This window comes from Vipera ursinii (genome assembly GCF_947247035.1).
Source record: "Vipera ursinii genome assembly, chromosome: 1".
Lineage (NCBI taxonomy): Eukaryota > Metazoa > Chordata > Lepidosauria > Squamata > Viperidae > Vipera > Vipera ursinii.
In genome coordinates, this window is record NC_139512.1 from 160,139,782 (window position 1) to 160,162,211 (window position 22,430).

Below are 22,430 nucleotides of genomic sequence, written 5' to 3' on the forward strand. Positions count from 1 at the left end.
AGAAGCTACTGGGCACTGGGTTTTGCTGAAGGTGAATGTTTTTATAGTTCTGTATGCTAGGTCGGCAGTTTGGCAGGTCGAATCCCGAGTGCCGCCTAGCAGAGTGAGCGCCTGTTACTCGTCCCAGCTTCTGCCAACCTAGCAGTTCGAAAGCATGTAAAAATGCAAGTAGAAAAATAGGGACCACTACGGTGGGAAGGTAACAGTGTTCCGTGCGCCTTTGGCGTCTAGTCATGCCGGCCACATGACCACGGAGACGTCCTCGGACAAGCGCTGGCTCTTCGGCTTTGAAATGGAGATGAGCACCGGCCCCTAGAGTTGGAAACGACTAGCACGCATGTGCGGGGGAACCTTTACCTTTTACTAGAAATAGTTATAGGAGATGACCTGGCTGAGCCCGAGTGAAGGGTCAAACACCATCAGTCATGAGTTGTCCCTTTGTGCTCAGAAGAGATTTAAGTCCAGCCCACCTTGAATTCCTTCTACTCTTATCTCCTGCTAATTTCCCTTGGCTGTTAATAGTTCGGATTCTTGTAGAGAGCTTAAGCTTGCAATAAATCTCTATATCCATTTGAACTGTCTGGATCTCCTGATTTTCCTGGCTCTTGACAAGTATAGAAATTGAACAAGCAGGCAAATAAATAAAGGCCTTTAGTATAAAAAAGCTTTTCCTAGTCTTAGAAATCAGTGATTTCCTATTATCACTTGTTTCATGTCTATTTTCAAATCCTCAAACCCTAATAGGAAAAACCAAATGAAATCTCTCTGCAGCCGAAACGGCTTCTTCCAGACATAAAATTGGCTGTAGCATATTCTTAAAAAATCTTTTACTTTTGATACTCGTTTTACGTGTGGATTTTTTCCCCCCGCATTATATTCCCCTTCTCGATCGAGCACTCTTTACTAAAAACTGAACTAAACTAAAAGCAGTAGGCTTTAGTTGCTGAATAGTTCCTCAGTGGATAATTCTGGAATTCAGAAAACTGGAGTTTTCACTCCAGTCTGGGAAGGATTATAGGGCACTACACTACACATAACCCACTGGATCTCCTTTCAAAGATATCTCCTTACCTAAGCAGAGAAACAAAATGATCGTGGGTGTTGCAAAAGCAAAGGGAATGGAGAGGGATCAACTTCCAACTTTCTGCTGGCTTCCTCACTGATGAGGAAGAGAGCTCACCCGGTAAATGCCGATGGTCTCCAAATAGCCCTACTTGCAAGTAGGCATACAGGTCACTCCCTCATCCTTCCCTTGCCACCCACCACCATAAACGTTTTCAAATTTCAGTCTCAATTTCAAAGCAGTCAATCACCGCTCACCCTATCGGGCCTTGCCAACAACCAATTGGGAATACCAGTAGGGGCAAGAGAAACCTTTGACTCACTCCTGGCTTTCCCATTGACTCTGCTTGTGGGAAGCTGGCAAGGAACATCAGAAATCACTTTCCCTCCTCCTCGGCTGAACTGAAGAACTGCCTGCCACTTTACTGGGTGGAGGAGAAACAAAGGGAGCCGGGGACTATGAGGAAAACTGCACGCGCGCTCCCGCCCCCCCCCCAAGTCCCCATCTCGACCTGTCCCTAAAGCCCCCACCCTCCATGGAGGAAGAGGGTTCAACTGTCAACTGCTGGCCTTCTCCAGCTAGTCCTACTTCACCATCAGGCATTTGAGCCACTCCCTTATCCTTCCCTCACTGCCCACCACCATTAAGAGATTTCAAATTTCCTCCTCAGTTCCAAAGTAGCCAATTTGCCTGTCAGAGTGTGCCACCCTCCATTTGCCTGCAGTGACCAGAGGGAGGTGGGAACCGAGGGGAAGCGTACTGCCCTCTCCTCTTACCTTGCACCATGCAACCTACAGGCTTCTGGGAAGAGGAGCCAGAAGCTGAGACGGCACTGATGCAGCCACAACTTTCCCAAGTTTCTTTTCCATCGGAGTCATGGGTTCCAGCATTCTGTAAGTTATCCCATTTGAGTTATCTTGGTTCAATAACGCTTGCCCAACACTTTCCAATTGGGCCCAACTGAAGGGTATCATTCCATGAATGAATAGAAGGACAAAGGAAACTTAAAGCAGCTTTTTATCTCCATTCTGAAGTTGGGGCCACATTTACCTAGTTTTAAACATGCTTCTGCTGAGAAAATGAGCACAGCTGTATGTCTGGAGGCCCCTGCTTTAATAAGCCATCTATCTACGGAAATATTGACTTAGTAAAGATTCTTTTATCAGTATTCTCTGCTAGTCATTGGCTGCAGTCCCAACAGAGGGAAGAAATAGGTAAGCAGTTAGAATTTAACTGATCTATCTTTAAAATTAAAAGTTATGCTTCTCTTCCTTTTAAAGCTCTGCAAATAGAGGAAAAGAGTAAAATAGGAATGGTAAATAAGCAGAAGAAGCCATCTTGATGACAGAGGGGTAATGATGAAGAGGACAAAATGGCTTGATTAGAGGCCTGGTGCTTTTTGTCCCAAGAAATAGCTGCTGCTTCATTCAGAAAACCCTATTCTGCTTCTTGCTTACCTCCCAGATGTATATCGATTACGGCTGCCTGTATTTTGAGCTTGGGGGGGGGAGGGGGGAGAGATAGCAATCTATTTAATAGGAGTTTTCCCCACAGCATGAAAATTTTAAGACTTAAAGAATAAAAGCTACTTTGTAGGGCAAGTGAAGTGATCAATCTTTATATTTTAACTTTGGACTGGATGTGGTAGAAAGGGAATTATGGGATCTACTGTACTGAGGGAGCTATAGCTATCAGACAGTAAAGACTCGTAACTAAAAGATCCGGATATGAAGTTATTTTAAGCTGACTTATTAAGTCAACATTCTTCATCAACTGAGGTCTACTGCTGTATTTATATTGTTCACATAAAAGCTTCAGTCAACAAAGGATATGGTATTTCTAATGGCTTGAAATGTTGTCTTCTGAAGAACAAAGTAATCTGTTTTATCTTCTGGACTAAAGAAGAGCAAATTCAGATCTTGCAAACAACAGGTAATGTGTTCACATTCTGTAGTTTTGTAGTGAGTTGAGATTCAAATCTGAGTGTCCGTGGGGGGTATTTATACTAGGCATGTTGGAATCATCTGAAACAGACTTCTCTTCAAGTAGTCTGTTCTGCAGGAATTCAGGACGTAAATGGAATCTGCAAGTATCCATCTAAGAATATTTCCATGCTAAAAATTATCCTCAAAAATTACATATTTGGGGAAACCAAAATATATGTAATATTTATATGACATGAAAGTATCCATTTTAGTGGATAAGAACATAACAAAATGTATCGCCCAGATGAAAATGGTTATTGAAAGGTAGATGAGAATGTGTCTCTGTGTGTATAATATATACATAGTTAATATGAAAATAATATCAAAACTTAACATGGCACGGTAATGATTTAGAAGATGACCAGCTTGTATAATGTGAGGTGAATGGTGCAATGCTAGGAATGACTCAGCAGAAGTTAGTATCCCTTTAAGAGCTTTTTGAGTATAAAAGGGAAGGCCTTGCTGGAGTCTTTCTCTCTTGTCCGTTTCCTGCTGTACTTGCTGTGTATTGGGAGTTTGCTGTTTCACCACGTGTATGTATCTTGTTTTTCTCTCTCTCTTCTATTTTCCTGCTATAATCAAGGTTTGTTGGATTCTGCTCTTAGCACATGTATTGTTGCTTTTGTATAACTGTATTATATTGTAGATAAATCACCTTTTATTACAAAGCACTGTCTCCTGGGTTGTCTCGCACAACAGAACTGTGCACGCTCTGACATAACATCTTTATGTGAACAATATCTATCTTGTTTCCATTTGATATTTTAAACAGATTAATAAGATATGGGTTATTGTTTAATGGAAGATTCAATACCGAGGATCTCTTTGTTCAGATTCTATTTTATAATAATGAAGATGATGGTATACCATAATGTTACACAATAACACTAGGATTATTTAGTAACTTCTACTTTGTATAGTTTTTTAGAGTACAGCACCTTTTGATAGTTGTATATAGTTTATATATAATGCTACAAATTATAATCAGTGCCTTTAGGGAAATACAGTATTAACTATAATCTTTTTGAAACTTCATAACTTTTAAAAGTTAAAAAGATACATTATTTTCTAAGAAATGCAGATTATCAACATGCTTTTAGGACAAATTATCAATTCAATCATACAAGTAGCTGTTGTTGTTAGTTGTGAAGTTGTGTCCGACCCATCGCGATCCCTTGGACAATGTTCCTCCAGGCCTTCCTGTCCTCTACCATCTTCTGGAGTCCATTTAAGTTCACGCCATCCAAGCACGCCATCTAAGCACCTCATTCTCTGTCGTCCCCTTCTTCTCTTGCCCTCAACCTTTCCCAGCATTAGGCTCTTCTCCAGTGAGTCCTTCCTTCTCATTAGGTGGCCAAAGTATTTGAGTTTCAACTTCAGGATCTGGCCTTCTAAAGAGCAGTCAGGGTTGATCTCCTCTAGGACTGACCGGTTTGATCGCCTTGCAGTCCAAGGGACTCGCAGGAGTCTTCTCCAACACCATAGTTCAAAGGCCTCAATTCTTTGGCGCTTAGCTTTCTTATGGTCCAACTTTCACAGCCATACATTGCAACTGGGAAGACCATAGCCTTGACTATACGCACTTTTGTTGGCAGGGTGATCTCTCTGCTTTTTAGTGTGCTGTCTAGATTTGCATGGCTTTCCTCCCCAGGAGCAAGCGTCTTTTAATTTCTTGCCTGCAGTCCCCGTCTGCGGTGATCTTGGAGCCCAGGAAAATAAAATCTGTCACTACCTCCATTTCTCCCCCATCTATTTGCCAGAAAATGAGAGGGCCGGATGCCATGATCTTGGTTTTCTTAATGTTAAGTTTCAAGCCAACTTTTGCACTCTTCTTCACCCGCAACAAGAGGCTCTTTAGTGCCTCTTCACTTTCTGCCATTAGAGTGGTATCATCTGCTTATCTTAGGTTGTTGATATTTCTCTCGGCAATCTTAATTCCAACTTTTGATTCATCTAGCCCTGCTTTTCTCATGATGTGCTCTGCATATAAGTTAAATAGGCAGGGCGACAGTATACAGCCTTGCTGGACTCCTTTCCCAATTTTGAACCAATAAGTGGTTCCATGTCCAGTTCTCACTATTGCTTCTTGACCCGCATATAGGTTTCTCAAGAGACAAATTAGATGGTCTGGTACTCCCATCTCTTTAAGAACTTGCCACAGTTTGTTGTGATCCACACAATCAAAGGCGTTAGCATAGTCAATGAAGCAGAAGTAGATATTTTTCTGGAACTCCCTAGCTTTCTCCATGATCCAGCATATGTTGGCAATTTGAAACTTCATTTTTTAAAAAGTGAGGAAAATTGACATGGACACAAAATAAGTTGATTCACACATCTTTTAGTATGCATACGGATTCTGAATATTTATAAAATGTTACAAAATGTTACATTTTGGTTTCCAAGCATTGCTGTTAATATTTCATGAATTAAAGAGGGGTTTTAAATAAAGTTGGGAAAATACTATACTATATATTTCTGGAAAAATACAGCTTATCCCAAACCAAAGAGTTACGGCAAGCAGGCAAATGTCAGTCTATAAAATTTAATATGTTATTTATATGCAGAGTATAACTGATACAAACTAATAAGCCTACATCAATGTAGCTGAAAAAGAAATGTTGGAAAAGTCTGTGCATACACAGTCAATATTTGGGCTATACAGGCACAGAGAATGAAAATGTATTTCAACAAAATATTCTGTTATCTTGATACTCAGGAACATCATAAATGTATTGATTATTGTCTGGAGCATATTCACAAAGCTAAGAGCACATGGGTGGGTATATCCACATAAAAAAGAAAAGAGCCTTAATCTGCATTACTTGCAGGCTGATTTGTGTTTGCTGATAAGAAGCAAAATTAACACCTCTGTTCACCAAAGGCTGTGCCTACTTTATGTTACTAACATAAAATAAAAGCATACCCCTGGAGTCTGCTCCTGCTTCATTTCTAGTGTTTTCCAGCAATTTTGTTCTTTAAATTCTCGCAAAATAAGGGCCTAAAACTTTAAACATTTCAGTGAATTATTTATACCAAAATAGTCTTAAAGAATACGAACAAATAACTACATTTCTATAGCCAGTTTGTATACCTGTTGTGCAGATCCCAGAAAATTGCCTTCTCCAATCTGGTGCTTTCCAGATAGATTTGACTCCTACTCCCCCAAACAGCGTGGTAAATATTTATGTGCATGGTAAATAACTAATTTTGTTCAAGCTTTTTGGAAAAAAAATAACAATTTCAAGAATTTTTAGATCACAGAATGAAGTTTTTAATCTAAAGGAAAAACCAATATGATATGTAAATATAAGCCTAAGTGCACCTTGGTTAGAACTGAAATAGCAGACTAAATAGATTTGTTCTTACCAATATATTCAAACTCTTCTTTCAAAGCCATCCCATTATGTGAGAAACACTGCTGGCATATCAGGGCGTATCTAAAGAAAGGATCAGAGCCAAAATTATCTTGAAGTAGTCTCACATCAGACAGCATTAAAATTCAGAAATACGATTATCCCCACGTGTCCTCTAACTTGCACCTGATCTCTGTACTCCATTCTATAATGTCCACATATTTAGTACAATAACTGAAGGAACCTTAAGTGCCCATTCCCTCCTCCACCATTCTCTGCCTTTAATTCGTGTGTGCAGATATCAAAATAGGGTGCTGTGTAGATTTTTTTATATAAATAAATATACAATAATTGCACATTACAGGAATCATCTAAATATTTTTAGTCTAGGATTTGCAATTTGGTTTTGAACTCTCACACTCATGCTGCAATAAATAAGTTTTTGTAAAGGTTACAAATAGCTGCTTATATTAAGCAATACTTGACATATCTGGCCTCATCAGTTACAGATTATTACAATTTGTGGCTATTTTTCTCGGATAAAATAACTGTTTTGAAATTATTTAGCTATGTTATTAGAAAGATACACAATGGCTGCAATCAAATTAAAGTTAGTTGAACTCAGTACCATTGACTTCTGGCTAGCTATACAGGTAGTCGTCCCTTAACCATGATAACTGGAAATGGAAGTTCCATCACTAAGCAATGCAAGTCATAAAGCACAACATTATGTGACTGCACTGCTTAGCGATATTAATTCTGGCACTTCCAGTTGTCATCATTATGCAAATCACTGAGAGACATTAAGCAAGAACGTCACGTGGTTGCCATTTGTGACCTCCTGCTAGTTTCACCATTGCTGGAAATCAGCCAGAAAGGTTGCAAATGACGCACATAGGACCCCTGAAATGTTGTGACATTATAATTACAAGCCAGGTGCCTGGATTACAAATACATAGCGGCGGGGGACAATGGAAGTGACCCAAGTACCAGGACCAGCTATAACTGCCACTCATTCAGCACCACTGTAAGTTCAAACGATCACTAAACCACTGTTTGTTAAGCGAGAACCATCTGTACAGTATCTGGATTGACACTGTAAGAGCCCGATTCCACATGACTTTCTTTACATTCCCTAATTTATGCAAGAGACAAGAAAACCGAGGAGAAAAGCCATAGCAAGAATATGTTATTTAGCAGAGTGCAGTCAATCCCAGCACCAATCTAGATGCTCTCTGTCAATCTAGATCTCAATCCCCAGAATTCTCAATAATAGCGAGGGAATTCAAGGAATTTTACTGAAGAGTTGAAGATGTCTCAGGGACATCTCAGCTGGAGCAGGCAGACCTAGATTTCTGATGTTATCTAAAAAGTAAGGTAAGAAATTGCTAGCATTTCATGCCATAGCTATAAAATTCACTTATTGCAACGAGCAACATTTTACCTGTTCTGTGGACCATCTCCAACTAAATATTCAACAATTCTATCTAATGCTCCCCTCTCTCGAGGAAGAATAGGTCTTGCCAACGGGGGTCCTGGAGGGTGAAGGCCTGAAAGACAAAAGTAGCTTTCAATCTAAACTTCATTAGAAATAAAAATGTTTCAGCCCATATGAGAGACACGTGGTAGGAAAACGTATTCTAGAAATTACATTATATCCCACTATACTGGCCTTCCCAGGAAGAACTGATAAGGCTCCAATTTAAGATCTTAAAAGAGCAGCAGACAATTCGTGCCAACAATATTGGGCTAGATGGACCTATAGTCACTTCCTTATTGTTAATTATGGGAAACAGGCCCTGGAACAGAAAGAAGCTAGAGAGAAAGGAGTCAACTTTAGCTCTGTCAGCAAAACAGAATAGTGTGTGTGGGGGGGGGGAAGCACCTCGCTCCAGGCACTGAATTACGCATGAGAACTTCAACCCACTTTGACCATGCCACAGGTGAATGCTTTTACTTTGGCATCCATTCCTATCTAGATACAATACATTAGCATCACTGCCAGGTAACAATTGCTCCCCAATTTTATCACAGGAGATAGTCCAGCAATCATTGACAAGATCTCCAGAAGGCTGCAAAGAGCACTCTCCCTCTCCTATCCAGAAGGATGCTGTGTTTGAATACCCCATTCCCTTTTATCCCAAGGAAAATCTTAATGACAGACTAAAACGTTTTCTTCTCCTAAGGATTTAATAAATAACTTTGATTTTAACTGCCCACATTAAGACTAGTAGCTTTTATACATTCTTATTTCCCTCCCTAGGGTATTTATAGTTTTCTACTGTTTTAGTGATTTTAATATGCAGCTCATCTAGCCAGCCTGAAGAACTTGGGTTGATTGAGTCAAATAAAATGTAATTATTTTTAATATTAAGAAACAACAACTTCAGCACGTTTATAAATCCCTGCTTTCAAATTCCATTTCAGTGTCACGCTCCAACCAGTGATGATTATTATCTGGGGGATTTTTTAAATCAGAAAGCCTAGTTCACTGATGAATGTTTCATTAACAAATACCTTAATACTTAAAGTACAGCTGATCTCTTTATTTTTATTTTTTTTAAAAAAAGCAAGAATGTGCTTACGTACATTGGATCAGATCAAGATCTGCCTAGTCTAGTTTTTTTTTAAAAAAAAGAAAAAATTCAAGCAACAATTAACCATTAAAATGTGTAATAAGGTAATTCAGAAAGGAAGAGGCTTAATTTCCAATTGTTACCATTATGCTCCACAGAATGGCTCAGCTGTTGAGGACTGACCAAACATGTTGTGCTATGATAAGCAAATTGTAATGTCATCAAGAGTTTTCTCAAGCATCTTATTAGAGAGGTGAATGATGGCTATTGTCCATGCCTTGTAGGAGGAGGTGCTATTCTCTAAAGGACTGTTGTTATGGGTACAATCTGCCTTACTACTTGTCCCAAAGGACTACCAGCCCTGGCCTAACACATACAACACACACTTTTTTAATGGAAGCTTAATGGTTTTCAAACTAGAGATTGGGCCAGGATGATGCAAAAGCCTGTGGCAATTATGAGTTAGCTGACTGGTCCTCAATGCAGTATCTTTTAGGGTTTTTTTAATGTCCTATTATTTTTACAATTTTCCTTTGTAGCTATTTTTAACCTTAGTTGGCCCCACCGTCATTTGACAAATGGGCAGCTACAATATAAATTGGATAGATGGAAGGACGGATGGATGGACCAGAGACTGCCCAACTGGTCAACCAGAAAATCAAACTTTAGAGTGACTGTATATGAATGTTTATCAATGAATTCTGAATGAAAAATGCATGGAAATTTGTCGTGCATAAACGTCTTGAGAAGAAACAAGGTTTTGGATAAAAGACCATGAAAATCAATGTTTAAAAAAATATTGTTTAAATTACATGGTTGTTTCTTCTTATCAGACAAGCCGAGCAATACTGGTAGACTTTCTTCAATCAGGTTCCTCATGATGTTTTCCCATTCAAATCTATGAAGACACATTCCTTTGCAAGTTGGTTCTAGCTGTGTCAGTTCTTGGATGCTGCTAGACTACAATATGTTTTGGAACTACTTCTTAAGAATTGTGGAAGTTATAACATAACATATTTGAAGACCCTTAGATTATAAAGTAGCTTGAAGTATTTGCTCCCTGAAGACAAGAATCCTTTAGGCCCAAACTCTGCCAGACTTTAATATCACAAACAGAAAAAACAAATGGCATGGGTCCGGATTACCTTAGGGAGCACCTGCTATCAGCATCAGCTTCCCATCGTCCTGTGGGCGCCCACAGGGAGGGAGGGTTCCGCCGGTTAGAGATTGCCGGCGGGTGATTCCAAGGGGGAGGGCGTTCTCTGTGAGTGCGCCCGCCCTTTGGAACGAACTGCCGATGGAGCTTCGGACTGCCCTCGACCTTCGCTCGTTTCGCCGGGACTTAAAAACCTGGTTGTTTGAACTGTCTGGCCTGGACTGAGGGATTTTAAATTTTAAAGTATTTTAATTAAATCATATTAAATTATATTAAATTAATTTTAAATTTTAAATTTTTATTGTTATTATTAATTGCGGGCTTGTACTAATTTAATTCCATTTTATTCTCTTTTTTGTACTGTTTTAACTGCCCTGTGAACCGCCCTGAGTCCTTCGGGAATAGGGCGGTATATAAATTCAACTAATAAATAATAAATAAATGTTGGGATATAAACTGGAAATGTTAATTTCTATTATAATTATTAGACAAATTGAATAAGACTCCATTTTATTTTACACAGATTAATAAGAGTCCACAATGTCCAATTGCCAACAAAAGGGAATCTTTTTCCGAATAAACAGTTTTAGGAGCAGAAAATAAAAACGAAACGAAACAAAAAGCAAATTAACGGTCAAGACTATTATGCACATTTGGACCTGGAAGTGCCCATTGCAAAGTAAAGTCTAACTATAATTAGGAAGCCTAAAACAAGAGCTCATGTGCCTCAAGAATCTCTCTGGTTACTTGGCACAGTAACAAACCATCTAAGTACACTTCTTATTCTTCATGCTGACATGGACAAGGGTAATTAATATGAACATCAAAAGCAATAATTGTGGGCAGGCTGGCTATTTCTCCAAAGCTTGGCAAACTCTCAACTACCTGCTGGTTATTAATTTTTAGACATATGGAAGCTCTGTAATAATACATGTTAAATTGATTCTCTTCCACAAAGTATAATGTAATGAAAAAATGAATGATCTTTTCTAGTTTAGAGCTAATTAAATGCAGTCATATGGACTTTGACTGCTATTTCTCACAAGATGGGAAATTGTAGCTCAAGAAATTTGATTATTTTTATGCTGCTAAGGATGCCTTACAAGTTAAATGTTACATACAGTGTTTGATCAATGAAATTCCTGTACCAACACAAGGACTGTCATGCAATATGCTGCAAAACTAAGTTAACTGAGGGTGTTCATTTCCTAATTGCCAAAAGATATAGTTAAAACTGATCACATTTAACAATCATTAATGATGATTACCATTAATGAATATGGGTCATTTTTTTTAAAAAACAGAAGTATTAATTTTTCTTCCCTCCATTATTTTAAGTCTTAAATCTGTCCTCCAGTGGCCCCTGAGGGTACCCATACAAAGTATTCAGAAATTTAGTAGGACATAGTCCCGCCCTATTAGAGTAAAGCCAAAAAGATTCCACACAGAAACATTATCAGCAATTCCCTTCCATTTAAGGTTTTGCTTGCCTGACTCAAACGTACCTTTGGCATATACCCCCAAATCCATAGAAGATAAAGCTACCCATTAGAACTGCCAACAGGGAATCCTGGAAAGAACCAATTGCGGGATGCTTCTAAAGTGAAACATAGGTTGGTCTCTGTCTGACACAGACAAATATTCGATCCAAAGCAGAGAAATGGGGAGATCTACTGTCCTCTGCTTATGGCAGAGCTTGATTCTTTAATTTCTATTCAAAAATGATTTTACAGTAGGGCAGCAATTGTATTACCCACACTAGTAGCAAAATTAGTACTGAATGCTGAAGGGGGGGAAAAAAGTATCGCTGGGAAATAAGAAGCAAAGACTTACAATGTGCTGAAAGACACTGCGTGGCTTGGGAAAGTTTAAAATAATCTTTTTAAAACATGCAACTTAGAAGATAAATTTATTCATATCCAGAAACTTGAGCAATCCCAATAAGCATCAGTGTGCCAATGAATCCTTCTCTTGGCAACCTCTCAATTTCACAACCCACTTGAATTTTTAGCTTGTGATGAGTCCTGTCACTACAATAGTCATTTTGCAAATGGGCTTTCAGGGCAATTGCAACACACTCTCAAATTTTCAATGTGCCCAAAGGCCAAAAAGAGGTGAGGAAACCAGGATACAAACTGTTTACTGAAAAAGGAAAACAGGGCTCTGCAACAGGTATGACCTGTTCATCAATAGAATCTGGCTAGCTGATTGGAACTCAAAAACAAAATAATGCTTTGCTATGTTTTGCTTATATTTATAGTCACCATTATTATGTGACATCAGTTGCACGCTGTCTCCAAAGAATTCACAGTCTACATTTAGGATGGATAATATAACATTACCTATTTATGTTGTGATATTACATTATTGCTGTATTATTAATAATCACTTTCTCTAAATGTATGGTTCAGCTTTTACTAATACAGTTCAGGTAGAAAAGTTAAAATATTGTTATATTACTATGAAGTAATATAAAGGGCAAAGCTGTGAGATCACTGGGGTTGTAAAGAACTGAAGCTCCACCAAATACAAAAAAATATTTTTAAAAGAAATATAAGTCACCACTCTAAATCAGCAACAGCCCAAAACAGTGCAGAATAAGCAAAAATAAAGCTTTCTCGTATATGGCATCATAATCATTCACCCATCCTGCAAGAGTTCTGCACAGACTCAATTCATTCCATTTCCCATTGCTGCACCAATGCATTCCTGTGGGTACACAGATTTGCATCTGCTAATGGGCTCCAATAAAATGATTCCTATTTATAGTAAAATCAAACAAAGAATTAACACAATCTAAATATAGCTATAGTGTGAGTTCTTGATCACAAGAACTTGGTATTCAAATCTTCTCGTTTCTCAAGGAGAAATGTTCCTGCATGAAGTGCTTTCAGTCTATTTCTTCCACAGTGGTATCACATTCTGGCATTCTATATAAAGAACTAAGAACTCCTGTTTAACGAACTTAGCTTCTTTGGATATAGTCAGCTACAACTTAGCTTGACAATATAATATGTCTAGATGTGGAACTCCCGTTTGTGCAGTGTAGGGGAAGACAGGCTTAGACAATGTCACCCACTATATAGTAAAAGTTAACAACTTTGTCTCCAAGATAATCAAGTGGAAAATACATCTGGCACACTGCATACTGGAGGTAACTATGTTACATAAACACAGCTTGAAATTAAACAGAGGACTCAAAGTAGGTCGCAATTTTAAAGCAAGACAGACGAAAAAAAGTATAATGTACAGCAGGGGTCCCCAATCCGTGGACCGATACCGGGCCGCGGCATGCAGCAACTGGTCCACACAAACAAGCAAAGCCCCATCCGTGGGATGCAGGCAGCACACAAAACCACGCACTCACTGGTCCGTGGAAAAACCTTGCTCCATGGAAGCAGTCCCTGATGCCCAAAAGGTCGGGGACCTCTGATGTACAGTACGATGAGAGCCAGGCTCCCATCTTGGAAAACAGCCTCATCCTTTAATACCTGGACTTTACTCAGAAGTAGGAAAAGATGGACAAAGGCATATTGAGAATTAAGTAATATTAATGCAGGGAGCATATAACCAGGTGGCAAGACTTCTCAGCAGCAGCCCGAGTCCATGGAATACTTGAATTATGGGCAACTACAAACTTCCTTGCTTTCCAGGCACAAGTGAAATTGGTGCTACATTTCTGGTATTTAGTATGATTTGGGTAATCTTCGTGGATTCATTTAAAATTACTATAATATTTCTGATTGTTTTAATTTTATCATACACTGAATTGTTTTTTGCCACCTTCTTCTACATAGCTTGAGGTAGCCTACAAACGTTGAATAAATGAGAGGTACTCGTTGCAAAGTTTTATGTGCGCAATTGAAAAAAGACGCATCTATAAAACAGGAAATCTGAGTTCAGTTAAAACAAATTGAGAGGTCAAATGTTTCAAATAAGATGCTAAGTGATGTTAACTCCTGGTTATCAGCTTGTTATTATAGAAAGTTCTGCTAACGGGGAAAATCCTCTTCACTTCCTGAGTATTTTATGCTTTAATCTTCACAGCACTGTATTTTTGGCTTAGAGGGAAAAATTTAAATAAATGTCAAAACATGCGTTAAAAATATGTCCAGAGCTTTGTATGAAACTGAACGTATTCTGGAAGTGTTTTCTCATGTACCTGATTTATATAAGACTGGAGCTTGCCTAAAGCAAGAACATAAAAAGGTATGCTATATTGTTGACTACAGAATCCTGCAAAGTTTTATTGCCATTTAAACAAAGAAGCCATAACAGTTAAATGAGCTCAGGCAATAGGCTTCACTATCATAAGGTGCCAGCTGTAAAGAGTTATGGCTAATTGAATATGGAACTCCTGCTTAATCAGATAACTGCTCTTCTATTTCCCAACAAAATGCTATTTCCATACTGTCTGAAAATGGCCTGTTTTATTGGTAACTAGAGGAAACAATATAAACTGTAAACAACATTAAGTGCTCTGTTTACCCATTCCAGGCATTGAGGAAGTACGGGACCCAAGATGTCGTGGTAACATATTTGGCGGTGAGGCTGATGATAGCATTCTCTCCGGAGGTCCCCCGGGTGCTGAAATGTCTCTTGGCAAGCCAGAAGATGGTGGTGGTGGTGGTGGTGGTGAGACTAGACCCACAGCTTTTGGTGATCCCTGTTTTAGTGTAACGGGGACAGGTGGAGGCATATTTTCTCGCACTGGGGTCCGATGGCGAAGTTCTGACAGAACATCCACATACTTAATTTAGTCAACAACATTCCAAGTGATTCAACAACTGGCAACATATTACATCAGCTAAAGATGGAAAAAGAAAGTTGCGCTCCAAATGTAGCAGAAGAGTGCACTAAAGTTAGCCAATCAATCTATTCTTGCACTTCATTCTACCACTGTACGAGAGGGTCTCGCCTGAACAACAATGGAGCAATGATGCATCCCTTTGCATTTTTGAATCAGTATATAGATGACATAATCTCCATTTAAATGCTAATCACTTATATTCAAGTATACGTCAAATGCTCTTTGGGCCACTAGATAATTTTTCAAACATTATCACTCCCTATTCAAAATCTATCAAACACAATGAAATTCTTCTGTGGTTATCGGACCTGATCAGCGCAGAAATAAACAACTGCTCCAATTTTTGACTTCAGAATATATTTGGTTATCTTTCTGAGAAGAAAATGGAACAGTGAGATGGTGTGGTTAGCTTTCTGTTGGGGAGGGCTGAACAGCAAGTTCAAGTCCATGCAAACAAAGATCAGATACCTAGTTAGTAATCATTTGTGCGTTATCATAATGCCTCTAGTTCAAAGGGAATGAGAGACTTGTTAAATCATCCTTAATACATAAAACTGCCTTTGGCTCTGCAGGAATTTGCCATAGATAATGAGTTCGGAAGTAGGTGCTAAAAAGTGCTAGCAACTTTTTAGCACCAGCTGATGGTGCTGGTCTGCTCTGAACTTGTCATTTTATTGGTGTGATTGAGGATCAGATAGGAGTCAGCCAATTGAATCAAAACCAGAATGATAGTTCAGCAGACTCCAACTTGAAGACTGTGTGTGCATTTGTTACTGATAAAAGTATTAAGTCATCCAGAATCACAACCAGGGGAATATACAACTTGAGCTAGAATTGTCCTTCCAGCAAAGCTGCAATGAGTAGCTCTGAATTCAGTATTATTATTTATATGGCAGGGACCATCTCTGAACAAAATATTCCTAGTGTAGATAAGAACAGCAACTTCTGTATCATTTTGAGACCCAGTTCAAATTCTGCCTTGAACTACTCCACTTCAGGCCTTGTTTTCAAAATTCTGCATCCTACTTAGAGCTCTTTAAGAAAATTGTCCATGTAATTTTTCAAATAAATACAGGAGGCGGCTTGATTTAAAAAAAAAATCTTTTCTTTATGGCTTCGAAATACAACATCAGCTTTGTTTTAGTTCTTTGCCAGATGTATACAAATATTTTTTAATACTGTTTCGCTGCTGAAAAGAGAGGACGGGGGCCTTTGTATTTATTTATAATAATTTCTCCTTTAGATTTTGCCAAGCCTGTGGACTCGTGGAAGGAAAAAAAAATGGCCAGTAGAAAAAGCTTTTAGTTCATCCTATTTGCAGCCAAGAGGTTTGCTGCTGCTGGAGTCTGTGTCCTTCTGGGATCTAGGGTCAAGCAAGATGGAAAAACCTACATCCATCCTTGGGTATTTCTGTCCACAACTTCACAGATTCACCATGTCTATTGGAGAGAGGGAGGAATTTTCTGCTTCTTCTAGCCCACAGGTCTGCAAACCGCGGCTCCGGAGCCACATGTGGCTCTTTCAGCCGTCTCCTGCGGCTCCCAGTCCTCTGCCATGTGCAGTCCAAAAAAAAAAAAGTGGGACTAAAAAAGTTCAACCAATCAATTCAAATATGCAGGGTAGGTGCATATCTCGCCTTGTCTCCACTCTTCAGTCAAACCCTGTTCTGCGCATGCGTGCATATACGCGCATGCGCACACATTTCTTGCCGCTCCCGGTTTTTCCATTTGTGAGGGAACTGGTTCCGAGTGGCTCTTTCACTGTTTCAGGTTGCTGACCCCTGTTCTAGCCCATGCTCCTTTCACTCATTCACAAAGAAGCTCTCCTACTCTAATTCTTGTTTAGAAACAGATCCTATTCATAATGGAGCAATGTTTCAAATTATTCAAAACCTCTTGGAATAAGCATTAAATGGTGTAAATACAATTTTCCTTATGAGAAGCAGCAGTTTTGCAGAGCTATTACCTTGGCCAGGTCTTGGAACTGCAGATGCTCCAGCAGATGGCGGTTCAACATCCTGTCAATTATAATAATATCATAAAGTGTTTTTTCTCTGTGGTGCATTTTCTAGAAAATTAGTACAGAGATTAGACCCTACCTTTGGCTTCTTGGCTTCTGGATCAAATCGTTCAAGGATTAATTTAGCAGCCTTATATGTTTCTTTTTCCATCACTTCTTCAAGCTAAAAATAAAATTCAGTTCTATTAGCCAAGATAGGCCTCTTCAGATTTCACATTTCATTGTACTTCTTTTAGTGCATAAATTTAAGAGTCTATAACAAAATAACATTTCCTAGCGAAATAGACTCTCCTGCTTCTTCCTCCTCCAAAATCTCCTCCACAAAACTTAGCGAATTCCCCCCTGCCCCCCCGAATAGGTGGGGGAGAATATTAAGATGAATGCCAGAGAGAGGAGGTTAGTGAGAAGTCCCACTGTTCCAGTGGATTTGACCCAGAGAAGCCCTGGAATAACTTATACATGCAATTACAGACATGCATATACGCACATGTCTGCACTCAGCAGAAACAAAATCTAGCTTCAAAAAGAATTTCTAACCTCTAGTTGCATTCAACAGCTTTATTGCAAGGAAACTCCAAATATTGCTAATTGTTTACATATAATGAGGAGAATAATTACATGCACCAACTTCAATAATAGAATGTGCAAAAATCTATCAGCTATCATTATTGGAAGTTATTAGACATGACAAGCAAATGACAGGCAATTCCTCAGATTTATTTCCTCATAGCACTTAATGCTATTAATTTAAAGGAGGTCGTTAGCCAAGTGCTTTACAGAATAAAGTCTCTCTGCCAATTAACTGCTGTCAGCATTGATTTTAGATTATTTATTAGCAGAAGCAATTAGCTTGCTGCAAATGCCATGAAAACTCAGTAACTGGGAGAACAGCCATGGAATTTGCTCAAATGACTTTAAAGGCTAAAGCTTCAGCCTTTACGGCTAGATTCAAACTGCCATTTGAGGGGGGAAAATAGAACATGTTAAGAATTTAAATAAAAAATTTACAGAGTGCTATGCATACTTTAGGGAATGTAATTAAAGCACTTCATTATTACAGCATTTTATTTACAATGCACTCAAGCAGCTTTATGGCTAATACATGGGCTTAATTAAAAAAGTAATCACTAGTAAAATATCATTTTAGCAGCTAATAGCCAGCATCAGAAGAAGTTTAACTACGGATATTTGTGTTCTAAAATTATGACAGATGACTAATATACACAAGGAATATGAAGCATTTTACAGTGTGTTTTGATGGCTCTCCTCTCCGTAGGTTCTTCTTACTGTTAAAATTCACTTTCCCTTTATATATCCAGTAGTTTTTCCTCTCCCACTCATGTAAGCTATTATTTCATGTTCATTGCTGCACCAAAATTACTTTATGCAAACACTGATCAATCCATTTCTTTAGGGCGTGTAGAAGGATGACTGAAAAAGATGATACTGCACTGGATACCCTTTGGCAAATTTCCCTGTGTAAACAAGCACTCTCCAGATGTGTTGGCCTAGGATTCCCAAACGGTATGCTCTGAAGCACTTCTAGCAACTTTAATACTACTGGAAGATGCTACACCAGGAAAGGCTGCCCTACATTACCTTATTATACTATTTAAATGTAAACCGTATGTACGGATAGTATTCCAAGAGGAGGAATCAAGGATTTATTTAACAAATAATATATGCTGCTAACTTTGAAAGAAGGAAAAAAAATAGCTACATTATTAAGATCAACCAATTTACAGAAGAAGGCTATAGATGCCAGAATTCTCCAAACGGTAATTTAAAATCAAAAGTTCGCTTTCTTTCCAATGTATAAGATTCTGTTAACAAGGGCAATTACTACATCTAGTCATTTCAGGCAACAGAACTGATTATCTGGTTATTCTTTTACTAGTTCTTGCTTCAACACATGATAGCCAGTGAATTGACATAATTAGAAATTAAAAAACAAAGTGCAATATATTAGCATGCAATATTTCATTTTAAGCTTGTAATTTTGCAAACAAAAAAGGGGTGGGTGGGAGTTTTGAGCATTATATAATATTTGCAGCATTCCTGGCAGCACATTTTGCATTCAAATTTAGGGCATTTCATGAAATATTAGGCTCGAAACATTTTGAAATGAAAGTTTAGAAAACCTCCGTTTGCTAGAACCACAAATTTGTTATATAATAAAGAAAGCTTCAGAGTAGGAACTCCAGATTTTTAGGTCTTGAAAATGTTTTAAATTAACATACCCAATTACCTAAACACCCAAGAAGCCAACTCAGCTAACATGGCTCCCAAATGTAACTGTGAATAATGGGAATTACTCTACAAACCATCTGGAGTTTGGGAAGTTTATTTTGGAATACCTTGTCAATTTAATGGATACGGATGAGTTGCAGTTAAGTTTTTAGACAAAGATTCTACTTCTTTCTCATACTTCAGCTATTTTATCTTTTTTCCCCTGATTAAACCATTCCCCAAGCATCTCTTTTTCAGTTATTACTACTAAATGTACTTTTATACTATTTTGAACTTTCCAAATCTCAAAGCGATTCTCAGTGAATAATTAAAATACAGAAAGCAAACAGTAGACTGGAACTTCATAAAAATAACATTAATTTAAAAATACAAAGACAAATGCAAACAAAAACCATTCAAATAGTATTCCTTGATTAAAGGCCTGGTGAAGAATTAGATATAACTATATTTCTCACCTCACTAAGCATCTCAAAATCAGAACAAACACTAGGTTATAATCAACTAACGGTAGTTGTTCTTCTGTTGCTATTTCTATTCTATTCTATTCATCAGAATAGAATGAGGCTCTTCACTAGGTAAATTCTGTCAATTTCTCTTTTTCCTGCAAACCCCTGGAGCATATTTTTAACTTTCTCCTTTTCTTTCAGTGCAACTGGAATTACACTTGGGTGCACGTATGGATTTTGTCTTCAGAAAAAATACAACTTCCTATATGGACACATTTTTAAAGATCTGGTGCTACGTTGAACATGTATTGCCAAAGATATAGCTGGCCTTATTAGCTTTGATGGCATCAAACATACGTGGGGTCGGAGAAAGCAGAAAAGGATTCTATGCATACCTTGAAGTAAGCACTGGACAGCTATTGCATGCAATCTGGTGGTGGTTTGGAAGTCTTGGCCAATGCCAGAGTGTAACATTTATTTACAGAAAAGAAAACGTTGCTCAAGTTAGCTAGTATGTGCAAGTGTTTCTTGGAAGTCAAACTAGAGTACATAAGAAAGGTCATACAAAATTCATTGGCTCATATACTGTTATTTTCCTTGACCTTTTAACATAGGTTTTATTCTTATAAGTTACCGAGAATGTTTCCACAAAACATTTTTGCCCTTTCAAAACCCCTTATCAAAGGCTATACTAACTGTTTCTGTAATCCTCTTAAAAGGCCATACAATCAGAAGTCACAAATAGAAAGTGACACCTATATTTATCTAACCATCGAATTCCTTAAGGCTTCTCAAAACATTTGACAGCTACTATGGAAACAGATAATCAGAGCAGAAGCTTATTTATCCGCTTTTTTGTTTCTTTTATTATTTTTCTGCATACTTCCCCCAAATGTAGTTTTACTGTCTTTTGAGTCTATGCAGCTTGTTGCAATCACTTTGTTGTTCCAAATTTAAAAATGCATGTGAAAAGATTTGCACATCCTTGCATAAGGCCTTGGATATTCTTATTTAACAACTGTGACAGAAAAGGTCATAAAGTGGGGCAAAATTCACTTAACTGTCTTGCTTAGCAACAGAAATTTTGGATTCAATTGTGGTCATAACTTGAGGACTACCTGTACTAGCAGATACATTTGTAGTAATTTCTTGAAACCAACCCTCTTACAATGATACAGATTCTACAACTGCAGATGTTTTAAGATTTTAATCTTGCAAATCTAAGCGTACAAAGCTCATTTTTATTAAAAAAAAAAGCTAATAGCTGTATTTTTTTAAAGATGCTGCTCATAATTTTTCAAAAATAAAGAAGGAAAAATTATTACTGTATTTTAAACATAAGACTGGGCCAATAAGACAAAAGATAAATATTTTGTAGGCTATTGAAGGAGAAGCTATACCGCGTAATCCACTATTGTCTAAAATTCTCTCAGGTAAACTGCTGGGAGAGATGAAAGACCTCTATGCCAAAACTACCAAAGTCAAACAGTAGCATTAAGGAGTGAGCAAGCAGAAAGAAAGAAAGAGGGGGGGAAACTGAATAAAATCGGCAGATTTAAGAAATTGGGAATGAGGAATTTCGACCAATAAAGCTACATATCAATTAAGGGATGATATGCGCTCTCCTAGGAGCCCTTTGTTAGTTTTACAAGTCCTCTTCTGAATAAGGAGAGCTAACAAGGGGATTTTGTGTCATGCTTCTGGGTTTTGGCATCTACAGATGCAGCATGACAGACCTACTGTTTTCTCCTGCTCCTACAGAGAAGACGGAAGGCCTACATGTTTTATTTATAAAATTTAGAGGAGATCAACTCCTAGTGACTCTCGATGCTTTACAATTGAAAAGAAAAGGTGCAAAAATCAAAAAGAGATCAGGAATGCCCCAAACACAAACATGTAAACAATGATTCCCATCAAAATTAAATAGGGGCCTAATCTTGCCCCCTGCCCCAAGACTTGGGAGAAAAGCCAGGCCTTTCAACAGCTTCCTGGAGATCTGGAGGGGAGCCATTCAGATCTCTAGGGGATATAATTCCAGAGGGAAAGCACTCTTCCTGGATTCAATTAGATAACATTGCTTAATTGATGGGACCTGAAGCTGTGGACAGCAATAAATAACTGGAAAAGCAATGGATAACAGCCAGACTTGACTTCCGGTGGAGACATGGCAAGTTACACATCTCTCCACGGAGAGCAGAGACAATGTCAAAGACTGAAGAACTGGTGAGTAGACCAGTTCTTTGGAACAGACAAGGAGAAGATGTTTTAATCGCCTTGTGAACCGCCCTGGGTCCTACGGGAGAAGGGCGGTATATAAGTTTAATAAATAAATAATAAATAAATAAAATAAATAAAGATGGGAGATCACTCACATGCGCTCTGGACAGCTGTTCCTTGTATAGAGACTGCAAGACAGCAGTATCACCAGGGTTTGAGTGCCAGGAGACAAAGGGGTCAATCATTAAGCTTACAACTGCAACAAAGCCTTTTAAAGGGCACTAAATTTACTAATCTCATTTCGGATAATTTATTTATTTTATTTATTTTAATTCCATTTATATCCCGCCCTTCTCCGAAGACTCAGGGCGGCTTACAAGCTTAGCAGTAGCCTTCATTCTACGTATATGCCTGCTTATTAGGGCTTTCACACACACCCCAAGCGGCATTATTACAAAGTCAGCTTAATTGCTCCCAACAATCTGGGTCCTCATTTTACCTACCTCAGAAGGATGGAAGGCTGAGTCAACCTTGAGCCTGGTGGGACGCGAACCT

The 22,430-nt window shown here is 38.3% G+C and overlaps 1 protein-coding gene across 4 annotated transcripts in view; it reads right to left on the bottom strand.

The window, feature by feature from the left end:
* Positions 1-22,430, bottom strand: part of LNPK (lunapark, ER junction formation factor) — a 78,967-nt gene that overhangs the window by 7,527 nt on the left and 49,010 nt on the right. For all 4 annotated transcript variants that reach the window (XM_083372188.1, XM_083372189.1, XM_083372191.1 and 1 more), the window contains 5 exons: positions 17,042-17,125; positions 16,909-16,960; positions 14,622-14,864; positions 7,846-7,951; positions 6,415-6,485 (listed from right to left, as the gene is read on the bottom strand). In XM_083372188.1, coding sequence (XP_083228314.1) covers positions 6,415-6,485; positions 7,846-7,951; positions 14,622-14,864; positions 16,909-16,960; positions 17,042-17,125 — 556 coding nt within the window. The remainder of the gene's footprint in view (positions 1-6,414; positions 6,486-7,845; positions 7,952-14,621; positions 14,865-16,908; positions 16,961-17,041; positions 17,126-22,430) is intronic.